This window comes from Pleurodeles waltl, chromosome 10, assembly GCF_031143425.1.
Source record: "Pleurodeles waltl isolate 20211129_DDA chromosome 10, aPleWal1.hap1.20221129, whole genome shotgun sequence".
NCBI lineage: Eukaryota > Metazoa > Chordata > Amphibia > Caudata > Salamandridae > Pleurodeles > Pleurodeles waltl.
The window spans coordinates 101067688-101093052 of record NC_090449.1 but is presented as its reverse complement, the minus strand read 5'-3'; the positions used below and the strand labels follow the sequence as shown (position 1 = coordinate 101093052).

Genomic DNA, 25365 nt, shown 5'->3' with positions numbered 1-25365 from the left:
AACTCATCCTTAGTTTTATTGCTGCAAGGTCCCTGTTTTGCTTGTGGCTTGACCCATTACCTCAAAAACATTCAAACTTTAGCAACATTAACCAGTACCAAATTTGCAGGAAATTATAATGCATTACTGTGCAGGAACTGGATTCAGCAACGAGACTACAACACTGGGCTGCAGAGCTGAGCTGGGTTGTGGCATACAACACACAGAGTCTAATGTGCAAAAGAAGACCAAAAGAACTGCTAAAATCATGCCAAACCAAGACCAACTCTCCAAGCACCTCAAATGATCCTAAAAACACCGATAGTGAATGACCATAAATTAAGTATGGAAATGCGTGTAAAAAGTACAAACACACTTACGTTTTAGCTAATGTAAAGCAATAGCTTTTAGTCAAAGCTATCAAGTTACTTACCTCGTCCAAGACACACCAACAGGTCACCTCGGGCGACACAGGGGCAGCAGAGTGCAGTGGTGCAGTTCAGCATGGCGGGTGCCCCGTGTAAGTATATGGGGGTCAGTCCAGTCAAAAATTTGCGGCAGGGGTGGAAAGAGTCCAGTCTGGGGAAGCCAAAGAAGGGATTTGGTTCTTGCTATGCTCGGGGGACGTAGGGACACCAGTGGTCTTGTCCCCCTCGGTCTGTGATGTCCAGGTGCAGAGGTGGTTTGTTCCCTTTGGTTTACTGTTACCAAGGCAGTTGCGGTGCAGAAGGCCCACAGAAACAGGCTGCAGGTGTGGATTGGAGGGTCCAGTCCAGCCGAACCAACAAGTGAGCTTCGGCCTCATGAGCCTGGGAAACGTAGGGACACCAGTGGTCCTCTTCTCCTCAGTCCGGGGCATCTAGGTGCAGTAGTGTAGTGGACCGCTGGGTCTCCGTCAGAGGCGGCAGGGGAGGTTGGGGGGGGTGGGGAGGGGTTGTCTGCAGAATCATGCTGCAGATGCTGTTGAGTCCACAGAGGGCAAGCTCGGGTGGGCTTCATCTCTGGAGGAAAGATCTGAGGTCCTGGTATCAGGGGGTCCCTTAAATACTCAATTTAGGGGGCGTTAAGGGTAGTGGAGGGTAGTAGCCAATGGGCTGCTTGTGGTCACTACACGCCATAGATTCCCCACTTCCCACATGAAATGGTAATCACCTTGCCCAGAGTTACTAAATTCCACCACCAGCAAGACGTCAGAATTTCCTAAGTTGTGCCTACTTCAGGCATGTCAACCTAAGGGTGCTCAGAGTCTGTAAGTGTGACACACCACCTGCATAGCTAATTTTCCTGCCTGTCCAGGTGCCAGATGGGCCCTGGGGCAGGGAAGTTGGCATTTTCCTCTGAGGAAGGCCAGATCTGCATAACAAAGGCGGTAGGCTTCTTTGAAGCTCCTGCCTTGGAATGCAGGTCATCCTGTGGGGAGGTGTGGGTAACACTCCTGCCCAGACAGGCTTCTGTTTCTTGACCTCTCAAGAGCAGAAGCTCTCAGCCATGGGGGTCAGATTCTTGTCTGTTGGTGGAAGGCTGGCTAGAACCGGTCAGTGAGTTCACCAGCAGTTTTTTCAGGGGGCAACTCTACTGTGCATGTACTAATAAATCCATCAGTGGAAGCAGCGAGGGTTTATTAAGAGATGATCTGATAGAGACTTCTATCTGCAGATTCCTTACCTTAGAATTTCCTGCCGTAGGCTTGGAATCCAGAACTTTAGCAGAGCAATACCCTTCTCGGGTGGCATCGTTCGAGCCGTTTGTGACGTCATGGTCACCTATAAAGGCACCACCCAGGCATAAGTATATCAGTTATTTTCCTTCTGCGCTGGTTAGCGCAGATCCGGAATCGAACTACCCTCTGTCTTTTTTTGACAGGCCTTATTCGACCTTTTCGTCAAAGATTTTTTCAAGCTTGTGCGAGAATGTCATCTAGGAAGACAGGGTTTAAGCCATGAGGCACCTGCTACCTCGCCATGTCAGTGATGGACCCGCAGGACCAGGCAAAGACTCAAAGTTGTGTGCCGACTGCCGGGCGTGTTCTCCGAAAGCTTTTTTCTTTTAGGGGGGGGAGGGGGGGGGGGGGGTGAGGAGAAGGAGGAAGAGGAAGGATCTCTCCAGATGCTCTCAACTCCACTGTTGCTACGAGGTGGGAGCATCTTATGCTATGGCGGTGTGTAGGGCAGCTGAGGTCTTGGACCTAGATCTTTCTTCTGTACCTGTCAGGACTAACCTCCTGACTGAGGAGCTTCAGCCAGGGGTTTCCACTTCGGAACCGATGTTACCCTTTAATGAGGCCCTCACTGATGTCCTGCTGGGGACGTGGTCCAAACCCAGCAGAGGGGCTCCTGTAAACAGGACAGTTGGCAGCCGCCATCGCCCAGCTCCAAATGATGCTAGCTTTCTCACACAACACCCCACCCCGGAGAGCTTGGTGGTCCAAGCCTCCACTTCCCATGGCACCTTCCCTTCCGCTCTCCCTGGATAGGAATCCAGGAGGCTCCAGCCTGGCATTGAGGTCAGTAAACACCTCATGTCTATTGGGCCGTTTTTTGCCATACTTTATGGGATACCGTGGCGCAGGTGCTGCTCCAGGTCCCAGAGGGCATGCAGGACACACTCTCACAAGCAGTCAAAAATGGGAGAGATGTGCCAAGTTTACCATTGGATGTGGTTTGGACACTACAGACTCACTGGGTAGAGCGATTTCATCGACGGTGGCCCTTTTTTCGGGGAATGTCCAGGCAAACCTTATAGACATGCCCTGAGATGGTCCCTGCCTATTTGGTGAAAAAGCAGACTTGGCGCTAGAGTGCTTCAAGGATTCCCAGGCTACAGCCAGATCCTGGGGCCTCCCGGCGACCCCTCAATTATGTTCTGTCTTTCACCCCTTTTGAAGCTTCGGAAGGGGTGGGGTACCATATCATCCACAGACCAGCCACCCTCCTCGGTCAGGTCAGCCTCCTGTGTGGGGACAAGATAATGGTACCTTCACACCCTGAGGGTCTGACCAGAGGTTGCCCACCACCAAGCCCCCCTTTCTCCAAAGCACCCAAGTCCTCCCAATGTGATTCTACAAGGCTACACACGTCCAGTTGGAGGGAGGATTAAATTTCATCACCCTCACCGGCAGTCCATAACTTTGGACAAATAGGTCTTGCAGATCATACAGAAGGGCGATTCCCTCCCCTTCCAGTCTTTCCCTCCCTCTATGCATTCATTAACAGAACGGCTGATGGAGGATGACAGTCTTGCTCCGTGAGGAAGTTACGGCTCTCTTCACCAATGGAGCCATAGAAAGGGTCCAGATGTCAGAAGTAGGCAGTGGTTGTTATTTCCGCTACTTTCTGAGTACCCAAAAAGAACAAGGGTCCTTGCCCTATTCTAGATTGGTGGGTCGTCAATCTCATCCTCAAAAAGGAGAAATTCAAGATGCTCACTCTGGCTCAGGTCTTGTCTGCTCTAGACCAAGGAGACTGGATGGTAGTGTTGGACTTGTAGGATTCGTATTTTCACATTCCCATCCTGCCTGCCCACAGGCGCTTCTTGCAGTTCAAGGTAGGCCACAATCATTTTCAGTTTACTGTGCTACCCTTCGGCCTTACCAGTGCCCCTCAGGTGTTCACCAAAGTGATGGTGGTGGTCGCAGCTCATCTGCGATGGTTGGGGGTTTCAGTCTTCCCCTACCTAGACTTGCTATTGAAGGCTCCTTCGGACTACGGCAACCCTCCTGAATTCACTGGAATTCACTATAAATGTGGTAAAGTCACACCTGACTCCCTCTCAGAAGCTCCCTTTCATCAGAGCTGTTCTGGACACAACAAAGTTTTAAGCTTAACCTCCCGAGCAGGGAGTCCAGGATATTCGGGTTATGATACCGATATTTTGGCTTCTATCCTGGATTTTGTTGAGACAGACTCGGAGGCTGTTGAGCCTCATGGTCTCCTGCATCCTTTTAGTCAAGTATGCCAGATGGCATATGAGGGGCTCTGCAGTGGGACTTGAAGTTACAATGGGTACAGCATCAGGGGAATCTCACTGACATGGTTCAGATCTCGGAAGGAACTGCAAAAGATCTGCAGTGGTGGTTAGTGAACTGCGATTGGGTTAGAGGCAGACTCCTCTCCCTTCCCCAGCCAGATCTCACAGTAGTGACAGATGCGTCACTTCAGGGATGGGGCGGCCTACTGGGAGAGGGGGAGATCAGATGCCTCTGGTCTCCGGCAGAATCCAGACTCCATATCAACTTACTGGAGCTCTGGGCAATCAAACTGGCAGTGAAAGCATTTCTTCCGGTTGTAAAAAGGGAAGATGGTGCAGGTGTTCACAGACAACGCTACCGCAATGTGGCATTGCAACAAGCAGGGCAGTGTGGGGTCGGTGACCCTTTGTCTCTGGACATGGCTGGAACATCAGGGCATAACTTTAAACACCTGGCAAGTTCTCTGAATGCCAGGGCAGATGAACTCAGCTGTCGATGCCTTATGGATCACGAATGGTGTCTCCATCCGGAGGTGTCATAAGGACGCTTTCTGCAATAGGGAGAGACTTAGTTAGATCTGTTTGCCTCCGCAGAGAACGGCAATGTTAGCAGTATTGTGCGTCGGAGTTTCCAAGGTGGCACTTGCTCAGCGACACTTTTCATTGCGAGTGGAGTTCAGGTCCTCCTGTACGCCTTTCCACCCATACCACTTCTGCCTGGAGTTGGAGAAGATCAAGAACGACTGGGCCCAAGTAATCCTGGTGGCTCCGGACTCGGCAAGGAGTGTGTGGTATCACAAGCTTATGAAAATGAGCATTGACCCTCCAATCAGGCACCCGAACCGGTCAACTCTGCCCCTTCATACGAGGCGATTGAGCAGTGACAGTTGACATCCTTCGACTTTCCTCCCGAAGTCTGTAAATTTTTCTGGCAGCCAGGCACCCCTCCACTAAGACGTATAAGCCTGTCGCTGGAAACACTTTGTATATTATTGTACAGAAAGATCTACTGATCCTCTTTCTGCTTCTCTTTATCACATCTTTCTCTTGATCTTATCGCTTGCCCAAAAGGGTTCTGCCTTGGGCACTCTCAAAGGCTATCTTTCCGCCCTATCGGCTGCCTGATCAGCTTTCATTATTCAAGTCACTTATTGTACATAGATTGCTCAGAGGGCTTGTACATGTTTCCACATAGGCCCTTTGTTTTGCCTCAATGGGACTTCAATCTAGTTCTCATGTTTCTCATGTATGCGCTGTTTGAGCCATTACATAACTGTCCCCTTTGGCTTCTCACCATCAAGACAGCCTTTTTAGTGGTGATAACATCAGCCATGAGGGTGAGTGAGGTGCAGGCTCTCTCAGCAAAGCTGCCGTATCTCACCGTGTTCCCAGACAAGGTGGTACTCAGCACTCATGCCTCTTTCCTCCCCAAGGTGGTGTTCTCATTTCACCTGGGTCAAAACAACACCCTGCACATCTTTGTTCTACCGCATCCCTCTAAGGAAGAGGAGCGACTCCATCGACTGGACCTAAAAGAGCATCGTCATTCTACCTTGACCACACAAAAGAGTTCTGGGTAGATGACCAACTCTGTATGGTACGTGGGAGCAAAGAAGGGTCAGGCAGGGGAGAAACTATCCATTTCGTGCTGGTCGTTCTCTGCATTAAGATTTGTTATGCACTGGCCAAGAAGCAGCCTCTTTATCATTCCACCAGTGGCAAGGATGCTACCACTGGGCTACCACGAGGTGTGGGCAGCAGCGTGGGCATCACTGCACACGTTTGCAAGACACTACTCCCTGGACAGTCAGCTTTGTAGAGACGGACACTTTGCTCATTCAGTCCTGCAGGGCTTTTTAGTGTAAAGATCTGTCCACAGCCCACCGCCAGAAGGTTATGGCTTGGGTATCTATTTTAAGCTAAGAAATCTGCAGCTAGAAGTCTCCAACAGATGAACAAGTTACTTACCTTCGGTAATGCATTATGTGGTACAGACTATCTAGCTGGCATGCGCAGGTACTGCTCAAAAAAAGTTCCAAATCCGGCCTGACTCCTGGGGATAATTCTAAGGTAAGGAATCTGCGGCTAGAAGTCTCTAACAGATATTTGTTTTTTACCATGACTGAGAACAAAGCCAAAGGTTGGCCATTTCTAACAATTAAAAACCCAATAAGCACATTAACTCACTAGAAATATACATATTTAAAAACACCAAGTAGTTCCAGAAAAATCACAGGCTTTGGGCAATCACACATACAAAAGACAATACATCAAATCAAGCACTTTGCACCACTGATGCACCAAACATTTGGACTCAAAAGCTCTTTTCACTCATTTAAAGGAGATCGAAAGGAGAAGTCCTAACAAAATCACGTGATAGTCTAGCTATGTGCCCAGCATGGACTCCTTGCATAGCAGTCACAGCTCAGCACTCAGTTCCACGCCCCTCCTTGCAAGTGCATTGGAACAACATACCTTAGTGACAGCACAACATCCAGGCCTAAGCCAATCTCTAATCTGCTGTGGTGTCAGTAATAAGCAAGTATTCCCTGAAAAACCTCCAGATGCCCCTCAGTCATGCTGTTATGGGTTGCATTTTAACAAATGTTTCAGAGAGGTTATGGTATAGGCCAGCATCTTATAAGTCTTATTTTAGGCAACCAGCCTCTGGTATAGGCCTTAGCTACCCTATACTTGGCCAGGACCAGCAGTATAGTGATTAGACATCAAAGAGAACTAGGTCAACTGCAACTTAAATCGAGAAGAATCACTGGCTTAAAGTTAAATTGTAAAGAGGTTATATCTCCAAGGGTTTGCGACACATCTACCTAAAATCTAGTTACTGGAAGACATTTCCAGGCCAAATGTAGTAAGCCAGCGGGTCCGCTGAGCATCATGACAGTGGGATGGGTGACAAGCAGCAATTTTGCGTAGAGGTTCAGGGCAGTGGTACAGTCTATTTAAAAAATGGAAATAAATGAACTTGTGCCTGGAGTTAATTGACAGCAGCTTAGTCTGTTTGTAAAGAAAAAGCACCAGGAGCTGGATGAGATCAATTCCCTCAGATTGGTCGCCCATGATGTCTTATTAGTGCAATCAGAAGTGGACACCAGTTCTATTTACAGAATATACAGCCTAGCAATTCAGCCATTAGTGGTTGATATAAATATTTGTCAATGGATAGATTTTTTTGGTACTGGTAAGAAAAATTCTCAACACTCGCTCTTTTAGAGACTTTTTCAACTGGCTATGGGGCTCAAACACAGAGAGACCAAAGATTAGTAGTGCTCACACAAGATTATTACAGTAGGAACTGTAGGTACCCTTTTTTGCTACAATATATTGCTTTAAACCTTTTGCAAAGATCATTCTATGGAATGGCTCAGTCAGTGGTTCCATCAAATCGCTGCAGTTAAAGCAGTTGCAAAAATATTTGACAATCCCATCTTCAGCCTCAGAGCTTGAAGTGGAATAGAAGAAGGGAGACCTCACATCTTACCCAGGAGTCTCTCTTCTATATTGTTTAGCAAAGGCCACAATGTGTTCAATGTATTACTTCAATTCTATACATCAATAAGGATGACATTTTTGCCTTATAGATGTTAATAACGCGTTTAGACTGTCTGGGGACCAAAGATTTATGTATGGCGCTTAAGTCACCACCCCAACCACCTAAAAGACGCTAGTTTTGGTGGAAAACCTAGCTAATTTGCAAGTGTTTTACAGAAACGATGTGTATATATACTGAGGAGAGAATTAGAGGTAGTACACATCAGTTTATGACCATTTTGATGCTCTGCCCTCAGGGAAAGACCTCAGTTACATCCAACGAGAACCTTGCACTAAGTTAATGAGGGAAGTGCAATAATAAATATCAAAAGAATGAGGAAATCTCTAGAACAAGCAAAGTTCTTCAAATATTGCGTCAATCACCAATTAAGTCAATAAATGCAGCACAGACTAGTTGTCTTCAAATCCTCCACTTATCTTTCCAAGATGGATTCTACAAAAGCTAGGTAAACCAAAGTGAGCAATTTGTTTTAAAGCCGGACTCTTCACACAGGATAATTCAATATACATTTGACCAAGTTAGAAGATGCTCTTGCCCACAGAATCCAAGAGATAGTGGAGTTTAACTACTGGGGCATTTATGGGACCTGTTTTATGTAAAAGAAATATTATACTACCGGACCATGTCTGGGATACACCCAGATGTGTAAGAGTAGCAAAACTGTGTCAATAAATGTGCCTCATAAACCAGGCTCCTTTCTCACAAGTGCTATATGAATCTAGTATGTCCTATTGTTTGCTCCTTTGTATCTCAACCCTTTGATAACCTCCTTTCTTTGAGTGGGGGGGTGGGGGGGCAGAGGTAGATTGGGGGGGAGACCTAAACTAAGGTAATAAGTAACTCTGCCTGACCCAAGTCAGGGTGAAGATAATGCTTCATCCCCACTTGTTACAGATTTCACAGTTCTCCTTATACCGTACAAGTAATAAAAACAGTAGGTTCATTCCTGATAAAGCTTCGCGATCACCAAAGTTTTTTCTTTCATCCCACATTTTAGAGCTATAACATACCAGAAACTTCTTTAAGCAACTTAGTACAGATAATAACTCAATAGGTCTGCGTACTTCTTTCTGGCATCAGAAATTCCTTGAGGACGTGAGCCAGTTTTAAGCTTAATATGAAGTGATCACTTTCAAGCACCAAAGCCTCAAAGGGGAGCTGGTACAATAAGAAAACCATGTAATCAATTATTGAAGAACTGTTAGTGCCTTTGTGCATGTGTGTAGCTGGGGAATCCACTTCTATTCGACTAATAATGAGCCACAACCCAGCTCCTGCAGTTTCTCTAGAATTGTAATCCATTCTTATGTGCTCTACTGTACTCCGAGAAGGCAAGTAATAGCCTGCTAGTCTTGTTCCCAATTTCATCATTTCTATAGATTTCCAGTACATGATATAAACTATTTAGCATTAAAGCACCAACAATTCGGATCTGATCAGCCTGTTCCTTTACTATTGTACTGTCTATAAATTTAAGGTTTGCGAGCAGTAATGTGTTAGTCAGGCCCTGGAGCACATACACGATAAACAGTAACCGACCTTTTCCGAAATGGATCTTATAGCATCAAACCAGAAATATTGCACTACATTCATTATGTGTTTAAGGGCAACATAATTTCAAGAGCAATTTTCTTATACTAAGAAGAAAATCCCATCAGTAGCATGATCTGGACTATAACTTATGTCGGGACTACTAACTAAAACTCATTTTCCATCTGTAAATTACCACTTTCCTATCTTTCTTGCTATCAAATTTACAGCTGCATCTGAAATTAACAAGAAAATCTCTTTTGATCACCTGTAAAGGGAACCACCATATTTCCAAGAGACAATCTCCAAGTTTTGGTTGAAATAAGGGCCCAGTCTTACCAGGAGACTAGCTCCTGAATGAGTATTCCAGGAAGTCAAGACCAAGCTGATATATCATTTCTGTTATGTGTGATCCATAACCACTATGTCTTAGGATAGTGGAAGAGGCAAGTCTGAGAAACCCTACTATAGAGCGATTATAACAAAAACTTTTTGGCATGGAGTGCAGGCGCTTCCTTTTTTTCACTTGGACTTCGGTTAGTTTTATAGCGGCTTCTTAGCTTGTTTACTTTAAAAAAATTTTTTTTTTAAAAATAATAAAAAAAAAAAAAGAAGAAGAAGATGTAGCAAGCTACCCTTTCAGCCTGAACTGGCTAAGTTAGAAGAACCTTCTGAAACTACTGCCTTAAAGGATAAATTCTCTCTTTTTGTGGGACGATGGCTCTCAATCTCGAGTGCTTTATTTGTGGAATATTTTCTGCTTTTCCTGAACTGCCACCTCTCCTGGAGAACCAGTTTTATCAAGACATGCACAAGCCGAGGAAAAAGGGACCAGACTCAAGCCCTAAGCTAGCATGTAGATCCTATCACGGACTTGTTTGCTACTAATAGTGATTTATTTTCTCGATCATCCTCTAGAAAATAAATCAGAATCTGACAATCCCATACCGAAAACCAGATGGAGGACATCAACCGCCCCGCAACCCACTGAGCAATATCTGAGTGAGCTGTGTTTCAGGAAACAATCAATACTTTGAGAAATCACAGGGTTACTTAGTGGAATCCTAACCTTCTTTCATTAAAGAAAAACACACTTAAGAATACTAGGAAACAGTGTACAGATTTTAAAGATTTATTTTAAAATCAAAATCCTACCTCAGTGCACGATTTAAACTGTGACTACAATAATGATTGAATGGTAGTTGCAATATTTGCCAAAACTGTGAGCAACAAAAAATATTCAAATATAGCTGCTGTACAATATTACAGTAATCTCACTGACATTCTCCTATCCACATACCTTAATCTTGGTACTAAAAAGAAAGTATATTTTGAGTTTCAGAAATGGTGCACATCTGCATACATGTTTGAATAACAATGAAATAGCAGAGCCTGTTAGTCTTGTCTTGTGCTGGGAAACTGGGCTGATAAGCGTGGCAAGTGATGGCTCAATGACTTATTTAGCTTTCAGCCAAAGTAGGTCATGTAATTCTGCATGGCCACTCATGTCTGTGCAGCCTGGCACAGAGTTCCTTTTCTTCTCTTCACACATTGTGCATACTTTAAATAATATTTACTCTATGTTGATTATTTCAGGATAAACAATTAGCAGAAAGCGTTCTGATGCTCTTTTATTTATTTTCATTGGGTAAGACTGTTTTTGAACAATAAACAATGCACGAAGTTATCAGCTTTCTGTGAAACCTTGTTCACAACTCAGCAACAATTATTTAGTCCAGAAAAGTCAGCTCAGATCAAATATTGTGTATGTTAGAGTTGCTTTGATTATCGCGTTGCAAAGAAATATTGCATCAAAGATATGTACACTGTAAATTAGCCACACCCTTTCACTTCAAAATTATTAACATGTATAACCTTATAAGGGAAATGCTTAGAAGAGAAAAAAAACAATCCTAACAGCAAGGACTTTCTTCAGGGCATTCAGAGCCAGAGAAAGCACTCCCAGGATGTGGTCTAAATTCATCATCATCTTCTCCAACAACGTAAGGGTGGGTCCAGGAATACAATACTCTGGAGGACCCGCAAGGCTTCAGAAAGCTAGACAATCACTAGGTAGGGTAAACAAGCTTTCCAATCAATGAGTAATAGTTTTCCACTTGGTGTACTGTAAATATCTCTAAGACGTTCCCCTAGGAACAGAATTAGTGACAAATGTTAAAGGTGGGAAAACCATCATTTAAGTCCAGAGCAGTAAACTCTGCAAGAACTGGGCTTAATTGTTCAGAATGTGTACAACCAACCAGAGAGGGAACTGGTGGTACATGTGCACTCTGGTCCATTTTCCCTACCTTTTCCATCCCCTTTGTCTCAATCCTCATAAAGGGACTTGAGGCAAATGAAGAACATATAAAAAGTGTAGGTAAAGTTACATGAGTATATAATGTGCATCCGTATTCAGTTGGAGATCTGCATCTTCATGTTTGTGCCACAATTTCTTTGGTCTTTGTAGCTGCGTTGTCACTTTCGTTTGAGTCTGTCTCTTGTGTTTGACATTGATTGCCATCTGTTCGGCGTCTACTATCTCATCTCTTTCAGAGTTGATAGGGCCCTTTCCGGCTCCTTGTCCTTCGCCCTTTGTGACTCTTTCAAAGTCAAGCCGCATTGAGAAGCCGTGCTCTCATCAGTGCATCGTGTTCCTGACCCGTGGAGTTCTTTAGATCTAACCCTGCCTTCGATAACCTCTTGTTTTTGGCGATTTAGATCCTGAAGGACAAAGTTCGGTACAGCTTTGGTATTGCTGTTGTGCGTTTTTGCCGTTTCCCCTCAAATGAGTTCCTTACTGTGTGTCTTCCCCACATGACTGCGTGCGTCAATTCTTCGACGTCCAGCCCCTAAACTCTCTAGGCCACCTAAGTGTCTTCAATAATTTCTTCACTGCTGAAGACTCTTAAGAGTTAACTGTTTGGGATGGACTTGATTGTGCCATGGCATAATGCGTCCACCTTTGCTTCTCCTCTACCTTAAGGATTTAGGAAGGAACTTAGCACATGCTCAACACAACTCCGTCTGGTGATCCTTTGATAGGCACAAATTTTTGTGTGACCCTGTGGTGGTATTTGATGGGCAATCTAAAAAGAATATTTTCCATCCCTTTGAGTCCCAAGAGAATTCACCCCATCAACTTCACCACCCTGCTAATGACTTCTCCAACCATGTGGTCAAAGCTCAATAGAATCCTCTTGTTTTCAGAGCTATTCTTCTGTGCCTTCCCCCTCCGGAGTTGTTCTTCAGTGACAATTGTGTTTTTTGGGCTTCCAAGTTTTTCAGGGCTTCCTCAAAAATGTTTATGCTATAGACCCAGAGCTGTGGACCTTGCTGACGTATCCAACGCCACGATCAACCATGCACAGGGGCTTCAGTGGAGCATCTGACATCATAAGGGAGAGGTACACCCACCCAATGGGTGAGAAACTAAAGTAAAGGGGGGAGGGAGGACTTTCTAAACCCAACCACTAAATGGCAAAATAATGTACAGCATGTGAATTCAGAACAAAATTATGCTGCAATATCACTCATTGTGCAGCAGCATCCTATGTGTATCAAGAACATATTATGGAAGGGTTTTCAAGCACGAAAAAGCTTCTTGAAGCCCACAAATGGAACAGGAAAAGATATATATGCTAATAAATGACAGCCTAGTTTTGTGTGTGTGTGTAGGAGGATCTATGCAATGCATTATGTTTTTTTTCCTTCACCTACCCTGAGAAAATAGATGTTACTTACAAGGTTATTTTTCTGTTTTTACTAACACGACTGAATACAGCATTTCATTGTCTTCTATCTAGGATCATAATATACAAATCCCATAAATATGTTTTCTTATCCGTAGTTATAAAAATGGAAACTGGTTGTTCAATTAGCTCCTCACGCGGTCACTAAGCTTTCCAGGTCAGCAGCTGTGCAGACTCACAGCAGAGTTATTGAAAAAAAACACTCAGAGGTGCGCCCCTGAATGAAGCTTACCTACATAATCACTCAAAGCCCTTCTCCCTACGATACATGTTCTGTTTGTGTGATAGCAAGTTTACGACAGCATGCTACAAACATGATTGACTATTTTCTTACTACCATTAACAAGTATTTTGTACCAGTAGATTCTTTGGGGAAACATGCAGTGTTAAGGAAGAAAGCGGTCCATTCTTGCAACTGGAAAGTACCCTAGTAAAAACATGTGGAATAAAAACATGACTAGTGACCAAGGAAATAGACTACAGCTGTGGTGAACAGGAATGCTCGTCTGATTTATGTAATAGTTATGCCAAACAAAAAGCACTAAGTTGGCCAATTTACTGCACCGCTACTAGTTCAGAAACCACAACCATATGGGCTTCAAAACAGATCCAATGCCTTGCCCATGGTCCCCAAGAGACTCAAGTTGGAGAATGGAGGGATTATAAATTGTCAGTATTATAAAGAGTGAGATTTCCAGTCTAGAGCTTCAATGAAAAGTGAGACAAGAAACCGTGCAGAAATGCGCTTGTATTCTAGGCATGCTTACCTAAGAGATCGTCCGTCACTTTTGCATCAGACTTCTCTAAAGACTCCAAAACCAGCATTGAGAGATCAGCAGCACTGTTTTGCTAGAAGAGACACAAACATTTCTTAAAAACAGAACATTAAAAAAACACCAGTTAAATGTTAACCAAAATACCAACGACTTTCTTATTAAAAGAATTATTGATGTGTGATAGAACAGGTTAGCTTTTGGAAGTAAAACCTGCCAAACAATGAGGCATCCGATTGATTCAAGAAAGTAGCAACCTTGATGACAGAAAACAAACGACAGTACCTGCCTCAACAGAAATATATGCAATTTCTTTCTAAAATGAATACCACTGCTGCGTTTCCTACTGAACCCAATCTATATTGCAGCCTTGATTCTAGAAGATGTCAGATGGCCTCAAAGAAAAGCATGTTTATCCTTTTGAGCACACTCAAACAAAATGATGAAACCCAGCCACATTTGCAAGATTAGTAAGTTGATCCAATAGAACACCACGGCATTCTTTATCATCAGGTCATGGATTATTATTTTTTGCCATAAAGGCTGCAATTTTAATCCTCCTCTAGCTGCACTATCGGCAAGTAAAGATTGCAGGACCACCTCTGGTCACCCCACCCAGTTATCATCAACCCTGCAGCTAGTTTTATGGTGAAAGCAAGTTCCCCCAACCAAAGCTGGAACAAACACCCACCTCCCAGATTCCTATAATTTTTGCCTGAATCAATTGATACAGGAACAGTTCCTGCATGACTATCATGATATATTTTTTGAGCAATGCTGTAACTGGCAAAAATGTGGGAATGAAAGACTGCCTGGCATTTCCCGTTAGAAAGCAAGTAATAATGGTCATAAGAGTATGTGGAAAAGTGTTTCTTTTTTGAGTTCGACAAAAAGGCTTTGAACGCATAGGCCACTGGCACACAGTCACAATAGCCCTGAATAATCACAGCACCTTGTAGTATCTGGTTGATCAGAATTATAGTCTTGTTTAACACATACAGTAAATATTACGATGGTAATGAAGAACGTAACTGAATAAGTGAGGAAGTAATAAGTGCTCTTTGGTAAATTACTCTGCAGCATAGGGCAACATTTCAAACTTTAAAGATACTAAACAAATATGCGTGTAGTTTGCGCACACCGAAAAAATTAAGTTCAGCGTTTGAAGCACACAGGAAAAGCAAATCTGACAATATATGCAGCCACCTGACATTGTTAACGTTATATCAAGAGCAATGGACTGAAACCAAATGTTGATCAAACGTAAAAAAAAAATAAAAAAAAAAGGCTTTTTCAGAATATTAAAAAGATGCCACTGACACTGTAGTTAAGCAAGTATTGTTTGAAATGCTTGCTGGTATCAACAACTTGGCTTATCCATCATCTGAAGGGGAAACACTGGCCATGGTAAGGGAGTGCACGGCATGGCTCAGAACGAAGATTGTAAAGCAAGTAAGGATGAAGCACAAGGCAAATAAAATAGGGGACACAAGGCAACGGATGTAGGAGGGCAAAGGGCAAAAAACTGAGGAGGAAAAGAGGACAAAGCATGGATCTTTATTTCTAAAACCAAGTAGTATGCCAGTCTTCCCAATTCATTACTCAAGCAGGCTGAGAGTTACATTGCATGGGGATTGAAACATTTTTGCCAATGCAATGACTAAAGGACATTTGGCCCTCTTTGGTTACAGACCAGTGCAACCCTAAGGTGCTCAGACAGATGTAGCTCCCTACCTGGTGCACATGTGATAGCATTGCTTTACTAGTACCAATTGTCTGGATTGGCCTTTGATCAGAACACACAACAGTGCCTCTTAGTGTCAGCTTCCTAAGTGGATATAGCTAGCACAGATACAGTGTCAAGCAACAAGTCACTGAAATGAGCATGCCGTTGGGGTTGTGAGAGTGCTGCTGCACAGCAGGCAGCCTCCAAACTGAGCAGGGAAAAGCTTTGGTCCCTCCAAACCATATTCTCTTACTGAACCAGCTCTCCCTGCCAAGGAGCCCCCTACATACAAGTCAAGTATATGAATGATACTTTTGGACTACATGTAGAAATTAGCTCACCAAGCAACTGACAGCACCCACAATAAAGAATAGGAGCGCATGCATCTAAGCAATGGCTCAAAGGCGAAAGCCAAAGGTTAGAGTTCACATTCCTATAGATGGAACAGAGGGGTGGGAACAGAAAATGCCTCTTGATTTAAGAGGCAGGGTTTCAGCATCTCTGCAGGGATGGATCAGTGATCCGAGGTGGAAGGGGACAATGAGGTACCCAAACTGGCACAACTGGGCAGGAAAGTTGGGTGAAGATTGAACTATATATACAGCCTAGTAAAAAGGGAGACTTAAGTGGTATGGGAGTGGTTAAGACTTGTGTCAACGGAGCACTAACACACTCACTAAGTCAATTTTCCTTGTCACAAATAATCGTGAGGAGGGATGAAAGGTCAATGTGGAGGTTGAAAAGCTGCCTGAAAACCTATAACTAACAGGGCACCTGGACAGTAGGTGGCTTAAAAGTGGCATTAACACAATACTCTTCAAGAAGAGCCTGTAACTGTAGTTCTATATTATACAACAACTTACCTGATTATAACTGAAGAACAACAGAGCCCCAGAGTACATTAACTCTCTTGCCTCTACATGTTTGTTCTGAGAGACATATCTGTAAAACAGACACAAAAGAAATTATGTTAGTTATCTTGTGTATCCATATAACGTTACAAACGAAAAAATAAATAAAACCACCATTTGTCATGCTGCATATTCAACTCAGAGCAAGTAAATTACAAACAAACTAATGGTGTTGGATATTATAACATGCATGCTATCCACAAATCAAAACTGAAATTTAGAATCAGACAAACGTGAAGAAACGAAATAAAAAAGAAATGTATTTGTCTATGAATGAACGAGGCACAAGAGAACTAAACAAAACTGATCCAATGCACTTTATTATCCATTCTAATTTATTGTCATAGATAACGAAAAACGGTATGTTGCACAATGAAAGGATAGGAGATGTTTCATCTTCAATGGTCAATTAAAAAAAAAACTGGACTCCAAAAAGGGGCATGGTTTTTCTTGGGAAGACAGGGTATTGCACTCTGCAATAATACTGATCTAAGTACATGATAAGACAAAAATCATCAAATCAGGTGGCCAATGCTAAGTTGGAGGGATGACGGTAGGTGCCTTGTCGGTTTGCCTATCCTTTAGTGATTTTGCCCTTGTAAGTTAATTCTCTATCCAATAACACCCAATGATTTGATTTGATTCAGTGTTTGAAGTCTTGCAACTGCACCACTTGAAGTGAGGGATTAACCTCACTGCACTAACAAGGGGTGATAAAGTAAAATGAAGCAATTAAGAGTACTAAAATGGAGGAGTAGTTCTAATAGATGCTTGAATTAGTATGGATGCTCATTCAAATATCACACTGGACAGAATTCACAGAGATGCCTAAGGGTGGACATATTAAGAAAACTTTCCTTAAATGCCACTCTTGTGAAATACAGGAAAAATACTTGAGCCATACAAGAACCAAATTGTCCTTTATAACACAGCTCAAGCATACAGCATTTCCAAAATTACCGCACAAAGTGATGAGTGAAATGAAGTCACATGCAAACTTACAAAACGATTTGCTGTAAACGATCATTCTCACTGAGCCTCAAGGAGCAGTGTAAAGACGACGACAATACAATATAAACTAACTCGAACCAAGTCAAATATAACATTTCTGCAGATACTCTTATCTTTAGGACCGAAGTAAAATGGGACAAACTATTCTCTCAGCTTTTTTTTTTCAAGTACTCATACTGCCTTAAACATCCTATTTCTGTATAAGTGAAGTACATATATAAGTAAGGAATGAGTGCTTCTTTAGAAACAATGTCAGCATGCACACCAAATGTACAACTAGAAGACTTTTTAACAGAACCATTGAACACACTAACAATTTATAAGTGGGAAATAGTTTGAGAAAGGACCCAAATGTTACGAGAAAAGGATATTTATATTTGGAAATATTCACCACTGGGTAGTTATAGTGAGGATTGTGTTTCCATAGGAAAGTATTTTTTTGTGTTGCTAATAACTTTGGTGCCGTTTGACGAACATCCATGAAACTTTTTTAAAAAGTGCTTTTTTGTCTAGTTTGTGTATGGAAAAGGGAGGTGTTGGGAAAAGAACAGGGGGGGGGAATTAGTGGTGGTGGGTGTGAGGGGGTAATGGAGGGTGCCGCTGCCACCCATGGGGCTTAGGCGGTCAGGATAACCATAACCTGCCCATAATAAATATATATATACACACACACACACACACACACACACACACACACACACACACACACACACACACACACACACACACACACACATATATATACACATATACACACACATTTATTTATTTTTAAAGTTCAGGGCATGGGACTAAGTCCCCAAGTCCTGTAAAAGTTGGCAGCAATATTTTTCCCCATGTTGCTGGCAACCAGGGGAGTCTGGTTTGTGTGGAAGCGAGATGGCCAAAGGGACATAAAACTCCCTCGGACAATCAGAATGCTCTATTTTTAAAGTACCGCTCCAAAGACTCCTCTGGAACAAACTATCCAGATACACAATTATTTTTCAGCCTTAATTTCTCAAAAACTACTGAATATATTTACGCCAAATCACAAAAAGCACAGTCTGCGGACCAAGAGCCAGCTTCCTGACAAATTTGGTGTAACTAAATTCACAAGTTTTTGCGGTAGCCCACCTTAGAAGTCGTCTCTGGAACCTTTAGGATGGTTAGGAAAATAATGTATTTATTCTTTTTATACAAACCAAACAAATACACAAACATTAGGAATGTTTAAACTATAGATATACCTTAAATTTATAATTTACACACCAACATTAAATATAACTTTATATATCCTTCAGCTACAAAAGTTAAAGTAAAGAAAAATGCAAACTTCTAAACTTATACCTTTAATATATACTTTACTCAACAACTTCAAATTATTATAACTCACGCACAGCCATACTCCGCTTATTCAGCTCGGTAGCCACACTATATTAACCTAACTCACGCCCGCTCCATGCATGGCTTATACCGTTTTATATTACCCCACTTGTACTATGTAAAATAATAGTATTTACAACAACAGTTAGGACATCGCAAGTCAAATGTTTTGTGAGAACAGTGCATTGAAGAGTGACTGACACACACAGGCACACACTTAACAACTAAGGGCAGTGGTAAAAATACTAATCAGGACCAGAAAATGAGTCTCTCTGATTGTCCCGAGAACAGGTGATGGAAGCTACAAAGAGGGAAACAATCGTATAAGAGTATTTTTTTTAGAAAATTATTTTGTTAATCCCGTAAGCAAGGAATATGCTAACACCAATCTGTATTTCAGAACACACAACAAACAGTTCGTAACAATAGTACTATCATGTCACCACTGTCAAGAATTATCACCAGTCTAACGATCCCTAGAAGCCAAAAAAAAAAGCATTGAGGCTAAAATGGACTACCATTTCAAAGGTGCTTGAGTGTGCATACGAAAGTCATGCTGCAGGCTAGTAACCTCCAAGGAGGATAATGACATTTGGGTATTAAAACTGGGAAAAGATGTTAAACTGTGTACATCTGCATTCAACACACCAGTCTGCTTGTAAAGAAAGAAGTGCTGAATGTATATAAAACTTTCCAACTTGCTGCATAAAAGAAAGTCATGTTTAGTAAAAAAAACAAGTGGGAAAGGAAGTATTTATTAGTGCTAAGAGGGGAGGGATTTCAAGGCTGGGAGAGGGTAGTTGTCTGCCTTTACAACTTATTTACATTTAACAATTAGCAACTAGCTAAAAGACCACATGCTAACAAAGATTTGAGGCAGCCCCCTTGGAATGTTTTGCCCCTTAAGTATAAAAAAAAAAAAAAAAATACTTGATGGCCCCTCATGCATCAGCACGCATGTGAATACAGGAGCGGCCATCTTGGAATTGTGTCTGGGTTTCTTTGTTATTAGCAAAGAAGGTAAAAGCCCTTTCAAGGTAGCCACCGCGGACAGCGACTGCTCAAAATGCGGAGCACTGCAAGCTGCAGCAAGGGCCCTCAATAACAGTGTCCCAGAAGCATCTGTGACCTTTCATAAGTTAAAATAATAATAATAACAAAATAACATTTAAGAGTACTCCCCTTGATATTACGTTATATTATAATATATTTTAGACCATAGTATATTTAATCTTGCAGTGTATTTTAAATCAAGCACACATTGTCCGAGCAGATATGGTAGAGAGGAATTCTTTATGGAATGGAAATGTATGCAGTGTGCACTGACACTGCTTAAGCTTTTTTGATACGGTAGAACGAAGCAAAGAGTGAATGACTAGCAGAACAATGTCTGAAGATCAGAAATCATATTATTAAAAAAACACACACACACACACACACACACACACACACGGTTTCGCAGCAAAAGATGATTTAATCAAACAAACACAAAGTCATCCAACCTCTACTGGTAGATTTGTTATTAGGATAATGTTACTGTCAGACCCCATTTGGGAGGGCATACAGAGGCTGCAGGGCCCCAACCGTGGTGGTTGAAGTCATATGCCAGTGGTGTCAATCATCAGTCACTTGTAAAGAGCAACTTATCACTTGTGGGGTCTCAAGGCGCTGTTGCGGGCGTGCTGCTCACTCAAAAAGCCAGGTCTTGAGATGTTCCAAAACTGCTTCAGCAAGGGACCTGTCTGAGGTTGAGTGGGAGTGTGCTCCATTTGTAGGCTGCAGTTTAAGAGAAGGATCTGCCTCCAGCTATGTCCTTCCTGATTCTGGGGATTGCGGTGAGTTGGTAGGATCGGTGCTGCATGGGGGGTGTAGAAGGTCTAGTGGTGGTTGAGGTAGGCCGGTCCTATGTTGTGCAGTGCCTTGTAGGTGTGCCCCAGTAGCTAGCAGGTAATGCGTTTTGTCTACCAAGAGCCAGGGCAGGTCTCTGAGGTGGGTGAGGATGTAGCGGTCGTGGGGAATGTTCAGGATGAGTCTAGCTGCTGATTACTGGATTCTCTGTAGTCTTGTTTGGAGCTTCTTTGTGATGCCAGCATAGAGTGTGCTGCAGTCATCTAGTTTGCTGCTGACAAGTGCGAATGATCGTCTTTCTTGTCTTGTGGCACCTACTTGAAAATCTTCCCAAGTAGGTGCAGGGTGTTGAAGCAAGACAATAAGACTGCATTGATTTGGTGGGTCATGGAAAGAGTGGAGTTCAGTATGATGCCCATGTTGCGTGTGTGGTCGGAGGGGGTGGGGGTATTTCCTAGGGCGATTGCCCACCAGGGTCAACCCAGGCAGAGGGGGTGGAGCCAATTACGAGGATCTCGGTCTTCTCTGAGTTGAGTTTGAAGCAGCTGGTTTCCATCCAAGCAGCGCCTGCTCTCATTCAGTCATGGAAATATCTATTGGATGCTGATGGGTCATCAGTGAAGGAGAGAATTAGTTGGGTATCATCGGCGTAGGACACAATGTTTGGGCTGTGCAGTCTGAATATTTTTAGCGAGCGGGCCATGTAGATGTTGAAGAGGGTCGGACTTAATGAGGATCCCTGGAGTACTCCACAGCATGTTTCTTTGGGTGCCGGGGTGAACGGTGGGAGTCTGACACTCTGGGTTCTTCCGGTGAGGAAGGACAGAATCCACTCCAGTGCTTTACCGGATTGGGAGACTGTGTCGAACGCGGCAGAGAGGTCGAGGAGGATGAGGGCAGCCATGCCTCCGTGGGCCAGTTTGGCGAAGATGTTGTTGGTGAATGCCAGGAGGGCTGTTTAGATGTTGTAGTTGTGTGCTGTGGTTGCTCCTTAATCCGGACTGGGAGGGATCTAGGACCTGGTTTGCTTCAAGGAACTGAGTTGCATGTTGACAGCCTTTTCAGTTACCTTGGCTGGGAAGGGGAGACGAGAGAGCGGTCTGTCCTGGAGCCTGTCCTACTCCAACTCTGCAAACTGGGCCAGGTACACTTTTTCCGCATAGGACTCTCAGGGTAGCGAGAGTGAGCAGACCAAGGTGGCTCAAGGATGTTGTGTAGGGTGTCCAGAGTGCGACCTTAAACAATTAAACAAATGATGAAATATTGTAGCATCCAGGCCAATCCTTGTATTTTTAGGAAAGGTTAAGTATTTTAACCTTAGCACAAATGAAATGGGAAACAGAGTAAGCAATTCTATTGGGGTACACGATAGACGTCCTGTCCATAATTACAACATGTAAGTATTCACAATGGAAGTTCACTATGTTGCAGCAGAACAGCTTCATAGTGTTCCAAGACTTACAGGTTAGCCTGTAGTAAATAAGCAGTTCTTGTGTGGGGACAGCTATGACTAATAAATTGTCCCCCCCAAAAAAATTTGTTAGTAAAACGTTCACAGTAAAGGTCGCTGATGTGCACAGAATTACCCGATTGCGCGTGCACTCCAAGTTACCAAGATCTGGGTACAGGGCAAGCACAGGTGTTCACCTGGGTTTATGTTTAAGTAACCTTGCCTCAGTCTCTACATGGTCAGCCTGCTGCCACAAAGATCTACATCCCCGCTAGTGTAATCACTGAAGTGCACCAAAGGTAGAATCGCGCAGGATGGCTGTGTCTTCTCCGTGGCAGAATCAGGCACTCTTCACTCTGCAGCTGACACTGGCAAGCCAGACAACCTCTCCTAGGTCACATTTGACTTTGCCGTCTAGCAGGGAGACCCTTCACAGGTCTGAGGGCTCTCCTGCATTTCCTCTACCCCCTATGGACTACTCCTTACACAGGGCTCAGCAGCTTGGTTTGCATATATGGGTGGCAGATTCCTTGTGGACAATGTTCTCTTCGACTGTCTCTCAGCCGGCAGGCAGCTCTCAGGGTCACTGGCAGAACCTCAGCTTCTTCTGGGAAGACCTGCAGTGACAGGCAAGGACTCCCTCACATTCTGGGAACAGATTATCATAAATACCAGTCATGGAACACAGTGACACTTCTTCTTGGGGAGTGAAGTAGCTCTAATTGGAACAAAGTGGGGACGCTTGTAACCTACTTTAATGGTGTATTTTCAGACAAGGTATGAAGATCCACTGTCTGAGTTTAGAAACAGGTTTATCAGGGTTTTTTCATAGTTAAGCTTTCCTTTGCTGTGGAGATTTCCTTTGGGGAGGGAGTTGACCCTCACAGCAGAGTGACAATTTTGTCACCAAACGCGGTCAGTGAATTTGCATCCAGCTCTGACCAGTCTTCTACAATGGACCACTCATTGGAAAACCAAGGGTCTAGGCTCTCCTCAGCAACTTCTTTCACTAGCAATTGTCCCTGCTGCCTCACCACCATTAACCAAATGGCAGCATTCAGGAAAGAATGATCACCAATCACTTGCTAAAAAGTTGAGACTTTTTTAAAGCCAGTCTGGAACTCAACCCTGCATATGTCTGTGTCTAGAACTACACCAACCTCCTCAGCAGCGAGACACTCCAGTCCCTAGGGGCTGTTTCACAACCTTCATCTTGTACCAAGTCCAGCCTGGGGCAATCCAAATGGAATCCCGCTGGTAACAACTTACATACACAGCTGCAAACAATATGGAAGCCTGCTAGCATACAGGCACTCAACATTCACTCAGGAATGTCAGCCCAGTACCAGTTCATGACAAGTGAGTACCTTAACTCAAGTGGCCTGGAGGCACCAAGCTCATATGCCCAACCAGTTAAAAAGTCCTGTTCAAATACTGATCACTAAAAACGCGAGCAGGCACCATAACTTGCTGTGCATGACCAGGGGAAAAAAACAGTTGTGTGCCCAGCCAAGTGCATGCTTTTGGAACCTTTCCATAACAGGAGAGACTGACCTTGGGCCTCAATGTCAATTTCAGATCGGGCCAGCAGTGTGCACACATGATTTTGTGTGTACTGACGCCAACATTAAGTCAGAATACCAGCTTCATATGCAGATCACTGAGAACAGGGTTATAAACACTTTAACATGCAGGGGACATTTATATATCAACAGTCACCAACTACCCATTATGCTATCTGACAGTTACACTGAAAAATAAGTTGACAGGTGCTTGAAACTTAAGCTATCAACTGCAACACTAGTGCCCACAAACAAACTGGACACTATCCTACTCCAAACATACTAGTAACTAGCAGGCAGAACAGTTTCAAACAGCGAGAGCTTGGCTCAAGTGTTGACATATAAATTCCATAAACAATTTTGAAAGAAGGCAGAAGTTGGTCTCTTGGATGAATGAAGAGCTGAAGAAACCTAAAAGGACTACTCTCAACACTTTAGTGCAGGAAGCACAAGACACAGGATAAAAAGGCCCTACACAGACATACCAGAATGCACAAATCATACAAAGGTCCAAACAAATTCACTACTCAAGTAGGATCAACAATACCAAATATCCAGCCAAGGAAATTCAAAGCAATCTATAGGAATTCTGAGATCCAGAGATAGTTCAAATGTGTACTTCATTTTAACAAGACTTGTTCAATTACCCAAAAACTAATTATCTAACCAAAGTAGACAAATTGGATTATTATCCAACAACCAAGAGAAACAACCCCTAACATTCTATAAAGCCAACAATCAAAACAGACACTCAACCTTCAGAATCTGAAGACCTAGCTAGCCGCCCTTCAGAAACCTGTTCTTCATACATTTTCAAAAATAACCTTTAATTAATATTGGCATCTACTCCAGGCAGAAATATTATAAGCAACTCTTTAAAGACAGGAACGTTTCTAGAAATATTAAAGAAGGCATGGCTCTGCCATTCCCATAAGAACACCACCTTGAAACTACATCATACCTCACGGTACACCATCTCTTGCTGTTTTACCAGATGTGTTAAAACAGATTCAAAATGAATATGAGACTGCCCGGCACTGGACTTAGGGATGAAACTAATTGGCAATTCTGCTACAGCATCCTCAATTATTTTAGGAAATATTAAAGCGGAAGCAGCAGCACTGGCAGTTCGAAAAAGCCTCACACTGGTCAGGAGCGTGGGCTACCAACAATTATTGCTGAAACCTATACACCATAGGTTGGGATATTCTAGGGGCCAGACCAAATCAGACGTAGCTTAAAGGTAATCCTGAAAAGGATAATACCAAGACAAAGCAGGCACCAGAGTCTTCGCTGGAATAAACAAAGAAGAAAAAAAAAAAAAAAAAAAAATCAAGGGGAGAATCTTCAAAGACTGAGAGCCCTGAAAAACGTTATACTTTACATCATCATGACAATTAAAAAAAAAAACTGATAGGTATCAGTACACTCCCTTCTTGTTCCTTACAGGACTCATCCAATATATCGGTTGATAGAGGGGAGCGGTCAGGGCGCAGACAAGAGTACATTAAATCAAAAAAGGTCCCACAACACTCGTATGACATCATATAAAAGGAAGAGAAACGTCCACAACAAAAATACAAATTCAAAAAGAAGGTGGTTGAGGGAATTTCAGCTATGTATTCCACACATACTGATTACTTCAGAACTGGGCAGTGACTCTGCTAGACAGTGCGGCAGAGGTTACAACAGTTCACTAGAATCATCAAGAGTTTCTGAATGTGAAAGTAACTAATGACTAGATACAAGTCGAAACCGCAGATCGGCGGGTCACCCCTCCAGATAGTGTATAAGTTGAAAATACAAATTGAGGGGGGGATAAAATGCACAATTAAAGTAATTTTCTGGGAAACACTAACTCAGTAATTACATTCTAATGTCTGAAAAGGATTTGCCTCCAGAGTTTGTTAGAACTCTTCCT

The 25365-nt window shown here is 43.1% G+C and overlaps 1 protein-coding gene across 1 annotated transcript in view; it reads right to left on the bottom strand.

Annotated features, from left to right (window-relative positions):
* GET4 (guided entry of tail-anchored proteins factor 4) overlaps positions 1-25365 on the bottom strand; it is a 114260-nt gene that overhangs the window by 64799 nt on the left and 24096 nt on the right. The window contains exons 2-3 of the mRNA XM_069209855.1: positions 16161-16239; positions 13566-13647 (exon numbers count right to left, since the gene is read on the bottom strand). Coding sequence (XP_069065956.1) covers positions 13566-13647; positions 16161-16239 — 161 coding nt within the window. The remainder of the gene's footprint in view (positions 1-13565; positions 13648-16160; positions 16240-25365) is intronic.